At 42.9% G+C, this 20,276-nt stretch overlaps 2 protein-coding genes across 3 annotated transcripts; both read right to left on the reverse strand.

Annotated features, from left to right (window-relative positions):
- Positions 1–2,776: 2,776 nt before the first annotated feature.
- Positions 2,777–19,779, reverse strand: LOC115246955 (trichohyalin-like). Of its 2 annotated transcripts, XM_029827031.1 has the most exons (13): positions 19,541–19,779; positions 19,282–19,344; positions 18,930–18,970; positions 18,579–18,793; positions 18,353–18,476; positions 18,027–18,202; positions 4,885–5,008; positions 4,559–4,734; positions 4,333–4,456; positions 3,997–4,178; positions 3,755–3,833; positions 3,532–3,649; positions 2,777–3,240 (listed from the first exon to the last, which is right to left on the reverse strand). In XM_029827031.1, exons 1-13 carry the CDS (start codon positions 19,706–19,708, stop codon positions 3,109–3,111), a joined length of 1,722 nt encoding a protein of 573 aa, XP_029682891.1. In that variant the 5' UTR covers positions 19,709–19,779; the 3' UTR covers positions 2,777–3,108. The 2 variants fall into 2 exon arrangements, with proteins under 2 accessions (XP_029682891.1, XP_029682892.1); XM_029827032.1 differs by lacking the exons at positions 18,027–18,202; positions 18,353–18,476; positions 18,579–18,793; ... (1 more) ...; positions 19,282–19,344; positions 19,541–19,779 and adding exons at positions 5,111–5,310; positions 5,447–5,487; positions 5,798–5,860; positions 6,057–6,295.
- Positions 6,932–7,738, reverse strand: LOC115246958 (zinc finger protein Dzip1-like). The gene is made up of 3 exons (XM_029827035.1): positions 7,444–7,738; positions 7,226–7,310; positions 6,932–7,151 (listed from the first exon to the last, which is right to left on the reverse strand). Exons 1-3 carry the CDS (start codon positions 7,714–7,716, stop codon positions 6,967–6,969), a joined length of 543 nt encoding a protein of 180 aa, XP_029682895.1. The 5' UTR covers positions 7,717–7,738; the 3' UTR covers positions 6,932–6,966.
- Positions 19,780–20,276: the final 497 nt, after the last annotated feature.

Here is a 20,276-nt window from a genome sequence, read left to right on the forward strand (position 1 = left end):
ATAACATCTGCCTACTGATGAAATCACCCAAATAACTTTATTGACAAAAACCGTGTGTGTGTGTGTGTGTGTGTGTGTGTGTGTGTATGTGTTAAACACATCAAACTGCAGTTTTTTGAACTTGTACTTCGTAGTCCCCTGATGAAGGATCTTCAGGTGATTCACATCTTCAGTTGTTCCACATCTTCATTCAGTGTCCTCCAGCATCTTTCAATGTTCATTTTGAGTGAGTCCATTCAAACATAGTTGTCACCCCAACGTAGATCCCCAACTACTGTCCTGGAAACAGATCTGGCAGTATCCTTGCAAACAAAATATTGGTTTCATTAAGAGGAATACAGTACAAACATATCAGAGCATGAGTATCATATCTCAATCGAATATACTGCATATTTATCAACCATCTTGTCAGAAATGTCCTCATCTGAATCAACCAAAGCTTTATCACTTAAGCGCGGCATCTGGGTCTGATTGCCAGGCATCACCACACCAATCCAATGCAATATCAACACCTTGGCACAGGTCAATGACAAAGTGCAAAAACAAACTATCACACTACGACTGCACCGAGAACCTGAAACAACACAGCTCCCATTGGATGTAACCTAGATGCAATCTAAAGCCATGTCATCTTTCAACAACGTAAGTCTGTGACTCCTCTGAGCATTGGAAAGATGTTCAAAGCCTCTTATGGTTTCATTAGTGATATTGTCAATATTTTCGGCAAGAAATACAACAACATACCACGGAAACCAACCGATACCCCATTTTTCTCCTAGATTTTTCTCCAATGGATAGATTCAAGATTGTGAAATTGTGCAAGTTCTCTCATTCTCCTAGCACCCGAGGCAGCAGTAAAATTGCTGGTAGAATTGGTGTCATCTGAAGGCGGGGTTGTACCACTGGTGCCACTTTGTTCTGAGCCTAGACACAATGCGACAAGTGATACTATGTTGGCGAACCTTTGACCTGGACAGCAGTTCCGGAACAACGCACAACTTCAAATGGACCTTGACGACACTCGTCAAACCACTTCCTCCGGAACACCTTTACAAATACCTTATCTTGTGGTTTCACTGTGGTGCTCGTCGAGCCTCTGTTGCGCCTCTTCCTGCTGCTGCCTTTCACAAACATATGTGGGTATTCTTTTATGAAGAATAGCCAAATAGTTAACTTAGGCATGCATTTCATACTCAAGAAGTTCCAGACTTGGGCCTTTGCCACTTGTGCGCCAAGGAGTTGGCATTCGTCTGCCTGTTGCTAGTTCATGTTCAGGAACCCACAAACTCAAATGGAGCAAATCAATCAATCAATCAATCAATCAATCAATCAATCAATCAATCAGTCTTTATATAGCATCTGTTCCAATCTAAATCGTCTCTAGGTGCTTTACAGAATCCCAGGGCCTGACCCTCAACAAGCAACAGTGCCATGGAAAAACATGCCCATATAGGGCAGAGCTGGGAAATGGCTCCTAAACTTAAACTTGGAAACTAGCTTGTTTTTTGACCGTGCTTATAAGTAGAGTAGTTGCATTTATTTGGGGGACACGAGGGTGATGTGTGTACTCAAAAACAAACCAGTATGAACACAGCAGTTCTGACACATCATGCGTTCCTTCAAACCTACTTGATTCAGTCTCTAGCTGTTTTTTTTGTCTGCTCATCCTCACGTAAAAACAGTCAGCAGAAGGGCGCTTGTGGGAGGAGCAGCCTTCATCTCAGCTTTATTCTCCCTCTCGCCCGTTCCTATTCATTGTCCAACATCCCGAATTCCTCTTCTTAATCATCTGAATCAGACTCACCGACCGGTTCCGCTTCAGCGTTGATTTTGTGAAAGCTGGTACAATACATGAAGACGGTATTATAGCCCATGCGTCTACAATCCACCCGCATATGGTGGCATAACTTGCCCGCCGCTGCCTCATAGATGTGGCTGGGCGCCCTTATCTTGTCGCGGCAGTAGGTGCGGAAGATGGCCGCCCTCTCCTGGTAATCCGCGGGCAGCCGCTGCGCAACAGTTTTCCTCGCGCGTAGGGAGAGATGCCGCCGCCTCATAAAGCGAAAACACTAAGATTGCTCGATTGCCATTTTCAGCCACATATTCGATGGCCTGCAGTTTAAAGTAAGCCTCATTCATATAGGTCTCGCTTGACCGGCGCCATTTTAAGGGATCCTTACGCGTAGGTGTCGCTAATCGATTGGCGGAGCGTTTACCGTAGTGCACCTACCAAAGGCACACAGCAGACACAAGGCGCTCCATATTAGAAGGCGCACCGTCGATTTTTGAGAAAATCTCAGTGTTTTAGGTGCGCCTTATGGTCGTAAAAAAAACGGTAGTTACTCTTCCACAACACTTAAGCCACAGTGAAACATGGGGTCCTCATTAATACAAATATTTGGACACACACACACACACACAGAGGGTTGTGCTTGTTTTCAAGATTCAAGATATACTTTATAAACCCCCATAGGGAAATTGAATTGTAATAGCAGCATAGACATGAAGGAATGTAACTATAGTGTATAGACACAAATAGCAGCAGGTGTATTTACAAAGTATAGAAATAAAATAAAATACAAATAAGGTTAGAATGTAGGCATAGAGATAAAAACAATAATAAATTATAAGCATATTTACATACATATAGAATAATATAGAAATAAGATTAAAACATAAGCATTAAACAATTAATGTAATTGAATGGGTTTGGAGGGCACCCGAGCTGATGCATAAATCCAGTCAAGAGAGTACAGCTCTGACAGAGAAGGAGGAATTATACAGTGTAATGGCAGGAATGACTTCCTCCACCGTTCTTAGAAGCTGCTTCTCAGTTTGTCCACTGTGTTATGGAGCGGGTGGGAGGGATTGTCCAGGATTTATTCCCATCCACTTGCACATCCTAATCAACACAGTCAACCTTCAAAGTTCATCCATACAAAGTGAATCTATGAGATCGCGCATGTTTCAGTTGCTAAAATTGCGTCAACATTCAATTACATTTATTTGATCAAACATCACATAAATATTGCTCACTATACATTTCCATCAACATGACTGCTGGCAGCTTTTCCTGCATGGCTCTTTCTTTATGTCTTCATTGTTATTTTACTTTTTAGGGCGGAACCACGGATACTTGTTCACAGTAGTCTTCTGCTCTAGCTGGCTGGCTGCTGGCTGGCTGCTGGCTGCTGATCTTTTAATACATATATTCTTGCTCTTCTGCTGCTTTTGCTGGGTCTAGAAAAGATGGACAGAGCTGTGAAAGGTGGGCCTGGATTTTCTTATTTGTTTCTTATTATTAGTTTATTAATTATTATTGAAACAGCTTTGAGTTTTTTTCTTCAAAATTAAAAAGATAAAGGAGGCCTTGAGTTACATGAGCTTGTGGCCATTTTTTGAGCTATTGTGAGTTTTAGGGGACCAATTTTTCAAAAACTTAAAATTCGAAAATCTAAGATTTAAAGTCGGTCATCTGTTGAGTTTCCGGTGACACCAACAAAGGCCTTACCTTTTGTCCCCCAAACTCACCTTGTTGGTCTGCTGTTGACTCTGTCTGCCCTCAACCGGTTTCTCCGATTTTACTTCATTCTGTTCTTTTTTTTCCGTTTTTCCCTTGAATTTCTTTTTTAAATTTTTGAATATGTTCCTGGAGGGAAATAAGCAGGAATTTAAAACCATTTAAAACTTATCATTTAGGTGGAAATAATAAATAGAAAATCATTTGTTTTTCCAGAAATCTGACATTTCTTACAGGAAAGAAAATTTCTTTGGAGCTTCTGTAGATGTCGTCGCCTCTGGTTGTGCTTTAGCAGAACGTCCAGCAGACGAAACTAGAAACGATTGTGTTGGGTTTTCTTATACTGTGCAGTATTTTACAATTTAATATCCTGATAATAACGTCTACACAAATCAAATATGCTTCACTGCAATGACATGTAATACAGTACAATATTCTAATAAACTGTATAGCTTTATATGGAACACACAACGAACCTTTACCAGGTTCCCCCTTCTTATTAACATCCAGCTTGTTGTGAGTCTCCTGTTCACTTCCCCCTGAGTCACTGGGTAGCCAAGGACGGATGGACCATATCCGCATGACCTCCTGCTGCTGACTGGTGTCTCCTCCAGTTTCAGATTCTTCATCTGAACTGATTATTGAGTAAGAAGGGTATCTGTGGTGTTGGAGAGACAGTTTTTAAGATCAGTTACACTGAAGAGTTTCAGCAAAAATATTTAAAGAGAGACGATCAATAGTCTAACATTGATGGGGGACGACAAGAAAGAGTCGAGTTCAAAACTGAATTTTCTTCCATGGAATTGACTTACTTTGGTTTGGCTCTGGGCGTCTTGTCCGGTTCTGCCGGCTGGTCCAGGAGTTCACTGACTGGTGCTACAGGCTTTACCTGGATGTCTTTAGAGGGCAGCCTAAGCTGAGATCTCCCTGGCATCTCTGAACACATAAAGTGACCATTTTAACACCATCACCAATAGTTCATCACAATGATTTGCATGTTTAAATTAGATTGGGAGGTGGACAGTGAGTGACCTTTACCAGGTTTCTCCTTCTTATTTCCAGTCAGCTTCTTGTCAGTCTGCAGTTCATTTCTCTCAGACTGCCTGGGTAGCTGAGGACGGCGGGACAATTTCCGCTTGTCCTCCTCCTGCTCACTGGTGTCTCCTCCAGTTTCAGATTCTTCTCCTGAACTGGATGTTGAGACAGAAGGGTATCTGAGGTGTTGGAGAAACAGTTTTTAAGATCAGTCACACTGAAGAGCTTCAGCAAAAACATTTAGAGACGATCAATAGTCTCACATTGATGGAGGACGACAAGAAAGAGTCTAGTTCTAAATTAAATTTTCTTCCATGGCATTGACTTACTTTGGTTTGGCTGTGGACATCTTGTCCAGTTCTGCCGGCTGCTCCAGGAGTTTGCTGACTGGTGCTGCAGGCTTTACCTGGATGACTTTAGAGGGCAGCCTGAACTGAGATCTCGCTGGCATCTCTGAACACATAAAGTGACCATTTTAACACAATCACCAATAGTTCATCACAATGATTTGCATGTTTAAATTAGGGTGGGAGGTGGACAGTGAGTGACCTTTACCAGGTTTCTCCTTCTTATTTCCAGTCAGCAGTTCATTTCTCTCAGACTGACTGGGTAGCTGAGGACGGTGGGACAATTTCCGCATGTCCTCACTGGGTCTCTGGAATGTGTCACACTCCTGCTTTTGTAACTGCCATTTTCGTATTTTAGTCTCCTCCTGTTCACTGGACGTTTCGTCACTTGAGGAGTCATCAACAAATCTGAGGAGTTGCCAGATTAAATCAGTTAAATTCAAAGCCATGCAAAGCTGCTCATGAAGGTGTGACTATTTAAAGAGAGGAGAAGTATATTTTGATCTCCTTAATCACATTCATCACACTATCAAATTTTCCTTACATCGTGGAGCTCTGGGTTGGAGTGGGCATGGAGACCTTCCCCTGTGAAATGACAGATCATTTTAATGTTTGCATGAAGTTGTACCTCAATCCAAAGCGTTAAGGCCAGAGAGTCAGGGAACCGTCACTCTGAGGCTGAGACATTCATTTTTTTTTTTTAAAACTTGCCGAGCTCGAACGAATTTAAGTCTAGAATTTCCCCATTTGTGTTTTTCACCATACATCCATGGTGAAAATGCTCATTAACGTGCGCTGCACATTCTGGGGGATCATGTGTTATTTCACTTCCTCTCTCAACCTAATTATGCAGCCTGTGTCAGAGTGGCAGCCGGTGTGAATCTGACGTCCTTACCGTCTGCTTCCGGCTTTTGTTCTGCTCCCTCCTGTTTTTCTTCTGCACCCCGTGGTCCTGTTTCTGCACACACACACACATACATGCACACACACACAGAGACATTGGAACGGAGTCTGCTTAAGAGATCACAAACTAGGATCTGTTTCAATCAGGCTCATTTTGAGCAGAAGGTTTAAGAATATCTCTATAAAGACCAGGTGAACATCTGGACCATTATTAGAACATCTGTAGGGACCGATTGAGTGTCACTGTTCACCTCATTCACATCCTTCAGGGTGCTGTTCTCTGACTCCAGCGTGAGGTTCTCCTGTTGCAGCTTCAGGATCTGTGCCTGGAGCATTGTAGTTTCCTGCCGGAATTCTTCCTTTACATTTTGAGATTCCACTTTTTCCTGCTGCTGTTTTAGGATCTCTGCCTGGAACATCGTAGTTTCCTGCCAGAGTTCTTCCTTTATGTTTTGAAATTCCACTTTTTCCTCCTGCAGCCTCAGGATCTGTGCCTGGAGCATCGTGTTTTGCTGCTGGATTTCATCTTTTCCATTTTGGAACTCCACTTTCTCGTGCTGCAGCTTTAGGATCTCTGCCTGGAGCATCGTGTTTTGCTGCTGGAGTTCGTCCTTTCCATTTTGGAACTCCACTTTCCCGTGCTGCAGCTTTAGGATCTCTGCCTGGAGCATCGTGTTTTGCTGCTGGAGTTCCTCCTTTCCATTTTGAAATTCCACTTTTTCCTGCTGCAGCCTCAGGATCTCTTCCTGGAGCATCGTGGTTTGCTGCTGGAGTTCCTCCTTTCCATTTTGCAATTCCACTTTCTCCTCCTGCAGCCTCAGGACCATTGCCCGGAGAATCGTGGTTTCCTCTTGGAGTTCCTCCTTTCCATTTTGGAACTCCACTTTCTCCTCCTCCAGATTCAGGATCACTGCCTGGAACATCATGACTTGCTGCTGGCGTTCCTCCTTTTCATTTTGCAACTCCTGCTGCAGCCTCCCGCTCTTTGTCTGCTCTTCAAGCTTCTTGTGCTGCAGACGGAGGTTCTCCGCCTTCAGCCTCAGGTTCTCGGCCTCCACCTGCATCGCTGACTTCTCCAGCTTCAGTTTTTCCTTCTCGTAGTGCAGCTCCAGCTTTTCCTGCTGCTCCTGGTTGTCAAAGGAGACAATGACATTCTGTTTTTCACCACATGGATTTACAGAAATGGTTTTGTCTGGACATCTGCCCAAACATTTCAGTCACATCACAAACCCAACAGCAGTGTGGTTCTTCTACCTTTGCTGCTTGGGCCAGCTGCATCCTCAGACTGTTGATCTCCAGTTTCAGACTCTCGATCTCAGAATTCTTCTGATCAATTTTAACCATTACTGGAAAGATGTAAAAAACAAGGTTTTTAGAGTCCACACCAGTGGAACATGAATGTGACGTGTGAAGTATTTACAGTTCTGGCACTGGTCCGGGTGACGCCGCAGCATGTGTTTCTGAAGGAAGAAGGCATTCAGGTAGTTCTTCTCACAGTGTCCACACTGAAAGTAAAGACAACAGAGCCAATATTTAACTTTTTTTTGTTTTTTCGAAAACCAGACCTTTTGACTGACTTTTGTTAAAACAATGGTTTTAATATTCCTCGGGAGCGAGGCTTTAACATCTGAACACTACCTGGATGCCGTTGTTGATGTTTGTTGCAAACAGAGATTGTTGCTTTTTAATAATAGTTCTCCTGGACTTCAGCTCAGAGACCATCCCCTTCATCTTCTCCTCCTGTTCCTTATTCTTGTCCTTAAGCTTTTGGCACTCTTCCTCACTGGATTTCAGCTTATCCTCTGTGTTTTGCAAGCCAGAAATGAGTTTTTCCTGGCAATGATGCAGCCACTCCAGTGACAACTGAGCCAGCCGAAAGAGTTTAACTAATGTCGGGTCTGCGGGGGACATGCACCGCGGACACCGCACAGTCTCCAAGCTGCAGTAGGTGACATCACTGATGTATTCCTGAAGGGCATCGATATCTACCGTCCTCACCAGTAGATCAATGTTCAGAACATTGATCCGTCGCCAGTCCACATTTCTCTTGTGTGAGCTAAAGTTGAAGCCAAGATTGTGATGGTCTCCTTTTTGGAATGCCATTGTCATGGAGTGTATCTTCTGTGGATAGGACACATGAATAAAGTGAAGCGACTGAATGATGAAAAGTGACTTCCCAATTCAAAAGACCTTAAACTCCCACAAAATAAGAGACAAGAGAAAACCCTGGAAGTGATGCTGCAGCAGAAATGTTGGCCAATCAACCTTCTGTCGGATACTTAGCCTGCTATTAAACATGCCCGTATACGGCGGAGCTGGGAAATGGCTCCTAAACGTACAGTTGGAAACTATTTCGTTACAAACTATCCATAAATATAATTTCTTTATACATTTCAAAAGGCCTACCGCAGAACAAATGTAGTCAATCTGCTGATGCAATAAAGCTGATTGTTGTTGGTTGTAAACTAAACATATTTATATTACATATATGGTTGATAAAAGAGGATAATGTGCTTTCATATCAAAGAGATTAAACATAAAGGATATTAAAGAAATTGTCTGTCTGTCTGTCTGTCTGTCTGTCATTTAGCAATTTTAATCAGTTTTGGGCCAAGTTGTGGTAAAAGCCACAAGTTTTAGAAGTTCTCTTCAGATTAACAAACATATATGTGACCAATTATTAAAAGTCATTTGGAAAACAGTGGAGATTTTTTTACACATAGACACATGAAGAGAAGAAAAATGAATTGTAGTCGTAGTTGAAAACTCATTTTTACATTTGTGTGTTGGAGAAAGAAATGAGAAACACAAAAGTGTGCACTTGTAAAGGCTGAGCATCATTCGTAAAAACGAATTATAATCCTGTATCTGTGAAATTTCCCTGTTCTCCACATTCTCCCACCATAACCAGTCCCAAAGCTTTGCGATAACCCTGATAACACCACGCATACTGCAAAACCGTCTGTGGGATAATTAGCCTGCTATTAAACATGCTCGTAGAGGGTGAAGCTGGGAATTGGCTCCTAAACATACAGTTGGAAACTATCTTGTTACAAACTATCCATAAATATAATTTCTTTATACATTTCAAAAGGCCTACCGCAGAACAAATGTAGTCAATCTGCTGATGCAATAAAGCTGATTGTTGTTGGTTGTAAACTAAACATATTTATATTACATATATGGTTGATAAAAGAGGATAATGTGCTTTCATATCAAAGAGATTAAACATAAAGGATATTAAAGAAATTGTCTGTCTGTCTGTCTGTCTGTCTGTCTGTCTGTCTGTCATTTAGCAATTTTAATCAGTTTTGGTTGAAGTTCTCTTCAGATTAAAGATCTGAACACGGTAACCAATCATGAATGAACAATCTATTGAATTCAATTTTCAGGAACCCACATATCCAAATGGAGCAAATCAATCACTCAATCAATCAATATTTATACAGCATCTGTTACAATCTAAATTGTCTCTAGGTGCTTTACAGTATCCAAGGGCCTGACCCCCAACAAGCAACAGTGGCATGCAAAAAATCCCCTTTAACAGGAAGAAACCTTGAGCAGGACCTGTCTGTCTGTCTGTCTGTCTGTCTGTCATTTAGCAATTTATCATTTAGCAATTTTGGGCCAAGTTGTGGTAAAAGCCACAAGTTTTAGAAGTTCTCTTCAGATTAACAAACATAGATGTGACCAATTATTAAAAGTCATTTGGAAAACAGTGGAGTTTTTTTTACACATAGACACATGAAGAGAAGAAAAATGAATTGTAGTCGTAGCTGAAAATTCATTTTTACATTTGTGTGTTGGAGAAAGAAATGAGAAACACAAAAGTGTGCACTTGTAAAGGCTGAGCATCATTCCCAAAAACTAATTATAATCATGTATCTGTGAAATTTCCCTGTTCTCCACATTCTCCCACCATAACCAGTCCCAAAGCTTTGCGATAACCCTGATAACACCACACATCCTACAAAACCTTCTGTCGGATACTTAGCCTGCTATTAAACATGCTCGTATAGGGCGGAGCTGGAAAATGGCTCCTAAACGTACAGTTGGAAACTATTTCGTTCCAAACTATCCATAAATATAATTTCTTTACACATTTCAAAAGGCCTACCGCAGAACAAATGTAGTCAATCTGCTGATGCAATAAAGCTGATTGTTGTTGGTTGTAAACTAAACATATTTATATTACATATATGGTTGATAAAAGAGGATAATGGGCTTTCATATCAAAGAGATTAAACATAAAGGATATTAAAGAAATTGTCTGTCTGTCTGTCTGTCTGTCTGTATTTCATTTCGCAATTTTAATCAATTTTGGGCCAAGTTGTGGTAAAAGCCACAGGTTTTAGAAGTTCTCTTCAGATTAAAGATCTGAACACGGTAACCAATCATAAAGGATGATAATGGGCTTTTATCATTAAAGAGATTAAACATAAAGATATTAAAGAAATTAAAGACAATCTGAACATGGTAACCAATCATGAATGAAACAATCTATTACATTCTATTTTCAGAAACCCACAAACCTAGAAGGCGCAAATCAATCAACCAAGCATCTGCTACAATCTAAATCTTCTCTAGGTGCTTTACAGAAGAATCCCAGGGCCTGACCCTCAACAAGCAACAGTGGCATGGAAAAACATGCCCATAAATGGCAGAGCTGGGAAATGGCTCCTAAACGTAAACTTTGAAACTATCTTGTTTTATGACCGTGCTTATAAGTAGAGCAGTTGCGTTTATTTGGGGGACACGAGGGTGACGTGTGTCCTCAAAAACAAACAAACCAGTATGAACCCAGCAGCTCTGGGACGTCAAGCGTTCCTTCCAACCTATTTGATTCAGTCTCTAGCTGTTTTTTTTGGTCTGCTCATCCTCACGTAAAAACAGTCAGCAGAAGGGCGATTGTGGGAGAAGCAGCCTTCATCCTTCATCTCAGCTTTATTCTCCCTCTCGTGCGTTCCTCTTGAGTTTGTCTTGTTTTCCACTCCTCCTGACATGTAATGCAGTACAATATTCTAATAAACTGTATAGCTTTATATGGAACACACAACAAAACTTTACAAGGCTTCCCCTGCTTATTTACAGTCAGCTTGTTGTCAGTCTCCAGTTCACTTCCCTCTGACTCACTGGTCAATTGAGGACAGCAGGACAATATCCATATGTCCTCCTCCTGCTCACTGGCGTCTCCTCCAGTTTCAGACTCCTCACTTGAACTGGATGTTGAGACAAAAGGGTATCTGAGGTGTTGGAGAAAGTTTTTAAGATCAGTCACACTGAAGAGTTTCAGCAAAAATATTTTGAGACAATCAATAGTATAACTGATGGAGGACGACGAGAAAGAGTCTAGTTCAAAACTGAATCCTCTTTCATGGCATTGACTCACCTTGGTTGGGCTGTGGACATCTTGTTGGGGCTTACAGGCAAAGGCCTGGTGGCCGGAGCTATTCCCAAGGGACCGGACCGGGGTGCAGCCCGAAATGGCGACATATGCCCAACTTCCTGTAGGCTCCCCACCCACAGGAAGATCCATGAGGGGAAGGTCTCATGCTGTTGTTTGTGTCTATGGGCCAAACAGAAGCACAGACATCCAGCCTTGTTGGAGTCCCTAGGAGGGGGGGTGGTTAAAAGTGCTCTGACTGGGGATCCCATCCTTCTACTGGGGGACTTCAACACCCATGTGGGCAAAGACAGTGACACTTGAAGTGGCGTAATTGGGAGGAACGGCCTCTCCGACCTGAAACCGAGTAGTGTTTTGTTATTGGACTTCTGTGTTCATCATAGTTTGTCCATAACAAACACCGTGTTCATGCAAAACGGTGTCCATTCGTGCACATTTGGACACTTGGCTGAGGAGAGGGGCTGCACTGTCAACCACTCAAAAACTAGTGGTGAGTTGGATTCACTGGCAAGGGAGAAGACTAAACAGGCCCGGTAGACCCAAATGTAATGTGAGGAGTTGTTGAGAACATCTGGCTGAGCCCTCTACCAGGGAGATCTTCAACTCCCACATTCAGAAGAGCTTCACGCATATCCCAAGGGAGGCTGGGGACATCGAGTCGGAGTGGACCATGTTCCCTCCCTCCATTGCTGATGCAGCAGCATCAAGCTGTTGACGCAAGGTCTCTGGTGCCAGTTGTCGCGGCGGGCCACAAACATGGTGGTGGACATTGGAAGTAAGGGACTCTGTCAACCTTAAGAAGGAGTTCTATCTGGCCATCTTGCCCCATACACCTCCCCAAACAGCAGGCCAAGCAGGTTGCAGCTCGGGCTGTCCAGGAGGCAAACACTTGTGTCTGGGAGGAGTTCAGGGAAGCCATGGAGAAAGACTATGGGTCAGGCGAGAAAAGATTCTGGCAAACCATTCGGCGCCTTAGGAGGGGGAAGCAGTGCTCTGCTAATTTTTGATAGTGCAGACGGGGACCTTCTGACCTCAACTGGGGATATTGCCGGACGGTGGAAGGAATATTTCGAGGAGCTCCTCACTGTCCTGGCTGGCACGCCTCTGCAACATCGCATGGCATTTGGGGACAGTGCCACTTGGGTGGTGGTACCTCCTTTTAAAAAGGGCAACCGGAGGGTGTGTTCCAACTATAGCAGGATCACACTCTTCAGCGTGCCTGGCAAGGTCTACGCCAGAGCACCGGAGTTGAGAATTCGACCGATAGTTGAACACTGGATTTCATAGAAATGATGTGGTTTTGGTCCTTTCTGTGGAACACTGGGCCAACTCTATATCCCCTGCAGGGTGCTTGAGGGTTTATGGGAGTTTGTCCTGTGGTATATTTTCTTCTGGTGGTAATCGAGAGGTGTTGATGAGGAAGGAATCTTCGCAGACACATACTTGGTTATAAGAGATGTTTATTGGAGAGAACAGTCAGGTATCAATCAGACACCGCAGCTTGCCCGAGGGAGTTTTTGCAGGTGAAATGGTGAAGATCTCCAAAGTGCTTACTTCGATAACCCCTTCTTATATAGTCAGGTAAACACATTCTTCTCCGATGACCTCATAACACAGTATAGCCAACCAAATGGAATAGAGTCCAGTTATTATCAAAAATGGAAGCAAGGCATCATGGTACACATCCTCATGTGAAGAACAATGAGGAGCCTATGGACCCCAGTATCACCTCTTATCAGCTTCTCTTACGGGAAAGAAACAAGATATCCATCACAAACATGAAAAGAACAAGGGTCGCAGGACACCTGTAAAACATATCTTGAGATGGCGTCAAGCTGGCTGAAAAACAAGTTGTGGCTTTACAAAGGTCAAGGCCTGCAGAGAATAGAGGCATAGACTTCAGATACTACATAACACCCCCCCCCCCCCCGAAATTGCGCAAAGTAAAGTTTTATTGAAGTTGATGGTGACCAATAAAGTAGGATAATTTGATGCACATGAGCAAAAGATTGATTGGGTAGGAGTAATTCATATATGAAAATTCAGTGGACTGTGAGAGCAAGTCTCTGATGGTCCCTCTGTCTATGGTGACCACCTATGGTACTCCAAGCAAATTTTGCAAAAAGGTTATATTCAGGGAGAGTTTGGCAAACACAAATGAGACACTCAGAAACAAAATCAAAAAACTGTCCATGGTCAAGCTGGTCGACCCATTGGACCTTACCTCGGAACTTTCCCTGCCTAAGTACTCATCTCCCTATTCACCAAAAACCTGAGTTTTCATAACATCTGCCTACTGATGAAATCACCCAAATAACTTTATTGACAAAAACCGTGTGTGTGTGTGTGTGTGTGTGTGTGTGTTAAACACATCAAACTGCAGTTTTTTGAACTTGTACTTCGTAGTCCCCTGATGAAGGATCTTCAGGTGATTCACATCTTCAGTTGTTCCACATCTTCATTCAGTGTCCTCCAGCATCTTTCAATGTTCATTTTGAGTGAGTCCATTCAAACATAGTTGTCACCCCAACGTAGATCCCCAACTACTGTCCTGGAAACAGATCTGGCAGTATCCTTGCAAACAAAATATTGGTTTCATTAAGAGGAATACAGTACAAACATATCAGAGCATGAGTATCATATCTCAATCGAATATACTGCATATTTATCAACCATCTTGTCAGAAATGTCCTCATCTGAATCAACCAAAGCTTTATCACTTAAGCGCGGCATCTGGGTCTGATTGCCAGGCATCACCACACCAATCCAATGCAATATCAACACCTTGGCACAGGTCAATGACAAAGTGCAAAAACAAACTATCACACTACGACTGCACCGAGAACCTGAAACAACACAGCTCCCATTGGATGTAACCTAGATGCAATCTAAAGCCATGTCATCTTTCAACAACGTAAGTCTGTGACTCCTCTGAGCATTGGAAAGATGTTCAAAGCCTCTTATGGTTTCATTAGTGATATTGTCAATATTTTCGGCAAGAAATACAACAACATACCACGGAAACCAACCGATACCCCATTTTTCTCCTAGATTTTTCTCCAATGGATAGATTCAAGATTGTGAAATTGTGCAAGTTCTCTCATTCTCCTAGCACCCGAGGCAGCAGTAAAATTGCTGGTAGAATTGGTGTCATCTGAAGGCGGGGTTGTACCACTGGTGCCACTTTGTTCTGAGCCTAGACACAATGCGACAAGTGATACTATGTTGGCGAACCTTTGACCTGGACAGCAGTTCCGGAACAACGCACAACTTCAAATGGACCTTGACGACACTCGTCAAACCACTTCCTCCGGAACACCTTTACAAATACCTTATCTTGTGGTTTCACTGTGGTGCTCGTCGAGCCTCTGTTGCGCCTCTTCCTGCTGCTGCCTTTCACAAACATATGTGGGTATTCTTTTATGAAGAATAGCCAAATAGTTAACTTAGGCATGCATTTCATACTCAAGAAGTTCCAGACTTGGGCCTTTGCCACTTGTGCGCCAAGGAGTTGGCATTCGTCTGCCTGTTGCTAGTTCATGTTCAGGAACCCACAAACTCAAATGGAGCAAATCAATCAATCAATCAATCAATCAATCAATCAGTCTTTATATAGCATCTGTTCCAATCTAAATCGTCTCTAGGTGCTTTACAGAATCCCAGGGCCTGACCCTCAACAAGCAACAGTGCCATGGAAAAACATGCCCATATAGGGCAGAGCTGGGAAATGGCTCCTAAACTTAAACTTGGAAACTAGCTTGTTTTTTGACCGTGCTTATAAGTAGAGTAGTTGCATTTATTTGGGGGACACGAGGGTGATGTGTGTACTCAAAAACAAACCAGTATGAACACAGCAGTTCTGACACATCATGCGTTCCTTCAAACCTACTTGATTCAGTCTCTAGCTGTTTTTTTTGTCTGCTCATCCTCACGTAAAAACAGTCAGCAGAAGGGCGCTTGTGGGAGGAGCAGCCTTCATCTCAGCTTTATTCTCCCTCTCGCCCGTTCCTATTCATTGTCCAACATCCCGAATTCCTCTTCTTAATCATCTGAATCAGACTCACCGACCGGTTCCGCTTCAGCGTTGATTTTGTGAAAGCTGGTACAATACATGAAGACGGTATTATAGCCCATGCGTCTACAATCCACCCGCATATGGTGGCATAACTTGCCCGCCGCTGCCTCATAGATGTGGCTGGGCGCCGTTATCTTGTCGCGGCAGTAGGTGCGGAAGATGGCCGCCCTCTCCTGGTAATCCGCGGGCAGCCGCTGCGCAACAGTTTTCCTCGCGCGTAGGGAGAGATGCCGCCGCCTCATAAAGCGAAAACACTAAGATTGCTCGATTGCCATTTTCATGCCACATATTCGATGGCCTGCAGTTTAAAGTAAGCCTCATTCATATAGGTCTCGCTTGACCGGCGCCATTTTAAGGGATCCTTACGCGTAGGTGTCGCTAATCGATTGGCGGAGCGTTTACCGTAGTGCACCTACCAAAGGCACACAGCAGACACAAGGCGCTCCATATTAAAGGCGCACCGTCGATTTTTGAGAAAATCTCAGTGTTTTAGGTGCGCCTTATGGTCGTAAAAAAACGGTAGTTACTCTTCCACAACACTTAAGCCACAGTGAAACATGGGGTCCTCATTAATACAAATATTTGGACACACACACACACACAGAGGGTTGTGCTTGTTTTCAAGATTCAAGATATACTTTATAAACCCCCATAGGGAAATTGAATTGTAATAGCAGCATAGACATGAAGGAATGTAACTATAGTGTATAGACACAAATAGCAGCAGGTGTATTTACAAAGTATAGAAATAAAATAAAATACAAATAAGGTTAGAATGTAGGCATAGAGATAAAAACAATAATAAATTATAAGCATATTTACATACATATAGAATAATATAGAAATAAGATTAAAACATAAGCATTAAACAATTAATGTAATTGAATGGGTTTGGAGGGTCACCCGAGCTGATGCATAAATCCAGTCAAGAGAGTACAGCTCTGACAGAGAAGGAGGAATTATACAGTGTAATGGCAGGAATGACTTCCTCCACCGTTCTTAGAAGCTGCTTCTCAGTTTGTCCACTGTGTTATGGAGCGGGTGGGAGGGATTGTCCAGGATTTATTCCCATCCACTTGCACATCCTAATCAACACAGTCAACCTTCAAAGTTCATCCATACAAAGTGAATCTATGAGATCGCGCATGTTTCAGTTGCTAAAATTGCGTCAACATTCAATTACATTTATTTGATCAAACATCACATAAATATTGCTCACTATACATTTCCATCAACATGACTGCTGGCAGCTTTTCCTGCATGGCTCTTTCTTTATGTCTTCATTGTTATTTTACTTTTTAGGGCGGAACCACGGATACTTGTTCACAGTAGTCTTCTGCTCTAGCTGGCTGGCTGCTGGCTGGCTGCTGGCTGCTGATCTTTTAATACATATATTCTTGCTCTTCTGCTGCTTTCTGCTGGGTCTAGAAAAGATGGACAGAGCTGTGAAAGGTGGGCCTGGATTTTCTTATTTGTTTCTTATTATTAGTTTATTAATTATTATTGAAACAGCTTTGAGTTTTTTTCTTCAAAATTAAAAAGATAAAGGAGGCCTTGAGTTACATGAGCTTGTGGCCATTTTTTGAGCTATTGTGAGTTTTAGGGGACCAATTTTTCAAAAACTTAAAATTCGAAAATCTAAGATTTAAAGTCGGTCATCTGTTGAGTTTCCGGTGACACCAACAAAGGCCTTACCTTTTGTCCCCCAAACTCACCTTGTTGGTCTGCTGTTGACTCTGTCTGCCCTCAACCGGTTTCTCCGATTTTACTTCATTCTGTTCTTTTTTTTTCCGTTTTTCCCTTGAATTTCTTTTTTAAATTTTTGAATATGTTCCTGGAGGGAAATAAGCAGGAATTTAAAACCATTTAAAACTTATCATTTAGGTGGAAATAATAAATAGAAAATCATTTGTTTTTCCAGAAATCTGACATTTCTTACAGGAAAGAAAATTTCTTTGGAGCTTCTGTAGATGTCGTCGCCTCTGGTTGTGCTTTAGCAGAACGTCCAGCAGACGAAACTAGAAACGATTGTGTTGGGTTTTCTTATACTGTGCAGTATTTTACAATTTAATATCCTGATAATAACGTCTACACAAATCAAATATGCTTCACTGCAATGACATGTAATACAGTACAATATTCTAATAAACTGTATAGCTTTATATGGAACACACAACGAACCTTTACCAGGTTCCCCCTTCTTATTAACATCCAGCTTGTTGTGAGTCTCCTGTTCACTTCCCCCTGAGTCACTGGGTAGCCAAGGACGGATGGACCATATCCGCATGACCTCCTGCTGCTGACTGGTGTCTCCTCCAGTTTCAGATTCTTCATCTGAACTGATTATTGAGTAAGAAGGGTATCTGTGGTGTTGGAGAGACAGTTTTTAAGATCAGTTACACTGAAGAGTTTCAGCAAAAATATTTAAAGAGAGACGATCAATAGTCTAACATTGATGGGGGACGACAAGAAAGAGTCGAGTTCAAAACTGAATTTTCTTCCATGGAATTGACTTACTTTGGTTTGGCTCTGGGCGTCTTGTCCGGTTCTGCCGGCTGGTCCAGGAGTTCACTGACTGGTGCTACAGGCTTTACCTGGATGTCTTTAGAGGGCAGCCTAAGCTGAGATCTCCCTGGCATCTCTGAACACATAAAGTGACCATTTTAACACCATCACCAATAGTTCATCACAATGATTTGCATGTTTAAATTAGATTGGGAGGTGGACAGTGAGTGACCTTACCAGGTTTCTCCTTCTTATTTCCAGTCAGCTTCTTGTCAGTCTGCAGTTCATTTCTCTCAGACTGCCTGGGTAGCTGAGGACGGCGGGACAATTTCTGCTTGTCCTCCTCCTGCTCACTGGTGTCTCCTCCAGTTTCAGATTCTTCTCCTGAACTGGATGTTGAGACAGAAGGGTATCTGAGGTGTTGGAGAAACAGTTTTTAAGATCAGTCACACTGAAGAGCTTCAGCAAAAACATTTAGAGACGATCAATAGTCTCACATTGATGGAGGACGACAAGAAAGAGTCTAGTTCTAAATTAAATTTTCTTCCATGGCATTGACTTACTTTGGTTTGGCTGTGGACATCTTGTCCAGTTCTGCCGGCTGCTCCAGGAGTTTGCTGACTGGTGCTGCAGGCTTTACCTGGATGACTTTAGAGGGCAGCCTGAACTGAGATCTCGCTGGCATCTCTGAACACATAAAGTGACCATTTTAACACAATCACCAATAGTTCATCACAATGATTTGCATGTTTAAATTAGGGTGGGAGGTGGACAGTGAGTGACCTTTACCAGGTTTCTCCTTCTTATTTCCAGTCAGCTTCTTGTCAGTCTGCAGTTCATTTCTCTCAGACTGACTGGGTAGCTGAGGACGGTGGGACAATTTCCGCATGTCCTCACTGGGTCTCTGGAATGTGTCACACTCCTGCTTTTGTAACTGCCATTTTCGTATTTTAGTCTCCTCCTGTTCACTGGACGTTTCGTCACTTGAGGAGTCATCAACAAATCTGAGGAGTTGCCAGATTAAATCAGTTAAATTCAAAGCCATGCAAAGCTGCTCATGAAGGTGTGACTATTTAAAGAGAGGAGAAGTATATTTTGATCTCCTTAATCACATTCATCACACTATCAAATTTTCCTTACATCTTGGAGCTCTGGGTTGGAGTGGGCATGGAGACCTTCCCCTGTGAAATGACAGATCATTTTAATGTTTGCATGAAGTTGTACCTCAATCCAAAGCGTTAAGGCCAGAGAGTCAGGGAACCGTCACTCTGAGGCTGAGACATTCATTTTTTTTTTTTAAAAACTTGCCGAGCTCGAACGAATTTAAGTCTAGAATTTCCCCATTTGTGTTTTTCACCATACATCCATGGTGAAAATGCTCATTAACGTGCGCTGCACATTCTGGGGGATCATGTGTTATTTCACTTCCTCTCTCAACCTAATTATGCAGCCTGTGTCAGAGTGGCAGCCGGTGTGAATCTGACGTCCTTACCGTCTGCTTCCGGCTTTTGTTCTGCTCCCTCCTGTTTTTCTTCTGCACCCTGTGGTCCTGTTTCTGCACACACACACACATACATGCACACACACACAGAGACATTGGAACGGAGTCTGCTTAAGAGATCACAAACTAGGATCTGTTTCAATCAGGCTCATTTTGAGCAGAAGGTTTAAGAATATCTCTATAAAGACCAGGTGAACATCTGGACCATTATTAGAACATCTGTAGGGACCGATTGAGTGTCACTGTTCACCTCATTCACATCCTTCAGGGTGCTGTTCTCTGACTCCAGCGTGAGGTTCTCCTGTTGCAGCTTCAGGATCTGTGCCTGGAGCATTGTAGTTTCCTGCCGGAATTCTTCCTTTACATTTTGAGATTCCACTTTTTCCTGCTGCTGTTTTAGGATCTCTGCCTGGAACATCGTAGTTTCCTGCCAGAGTTCTTCCTTTATGTTTTGAAATTCCACTTTTTCCTCCTGCAGCCTCAGGATCTGTGCCTGGAGCATCGTGTTTTGCTGCTGGATTTCGTCTTTTCCATTTTGGAACTCCACTTTCTCGTGCTGCAGCTTTAGGATCTCTGCCTGGAGCATCGTGTTTTGCTGCTGGAGTTCGTCCTTTCCATTTTGGAACTCCACTTTCTCGTGCTGCAGCTTTAGGATCTCTGCCTGGAGCATCGTGGTTTGCTGCTGGAGTTCCTCCTTTCCATTTTGAAATTCCACTTTTTCCTGCTGCAGCCTCAGGATCTCTTCCTGGAGCATCGTGGTTTGCTGCTGGAGTTCCTCCTTTCCATTTTGCAATTCCACTTTCTCCTCCTGCAGCCTCAGGACCATTGCCCGGAGAATCGTGGTTTCCTCTTGGAGTTCCTCCTTTCCATTTTGGAACTCCACTTTCTCCTCCTCCAGATTCAGGATCACTGCCTGGAACATCATGACTTGCTGCTGGCGTTCCTCCTTTTCATTTTGCAACTCCTGCTGCAGCCTCCCGCTCTTT

The sequence above is a fragment of the Takifugu rubripes genome, chromosome 19, assembly GCF_901000725.2.
Source record: "Takifugu rubripes chromosome 19, fTakRub1.2, whole genome shotgun sequence".
In the NCBI taxonomy this organism is placed as follows: Eukaryota; Metazoa; Chordata; class Actinopteri; order Tetraodontiformes; family Tetraodontidae; genus Takifugu; species Takifugu rubripes.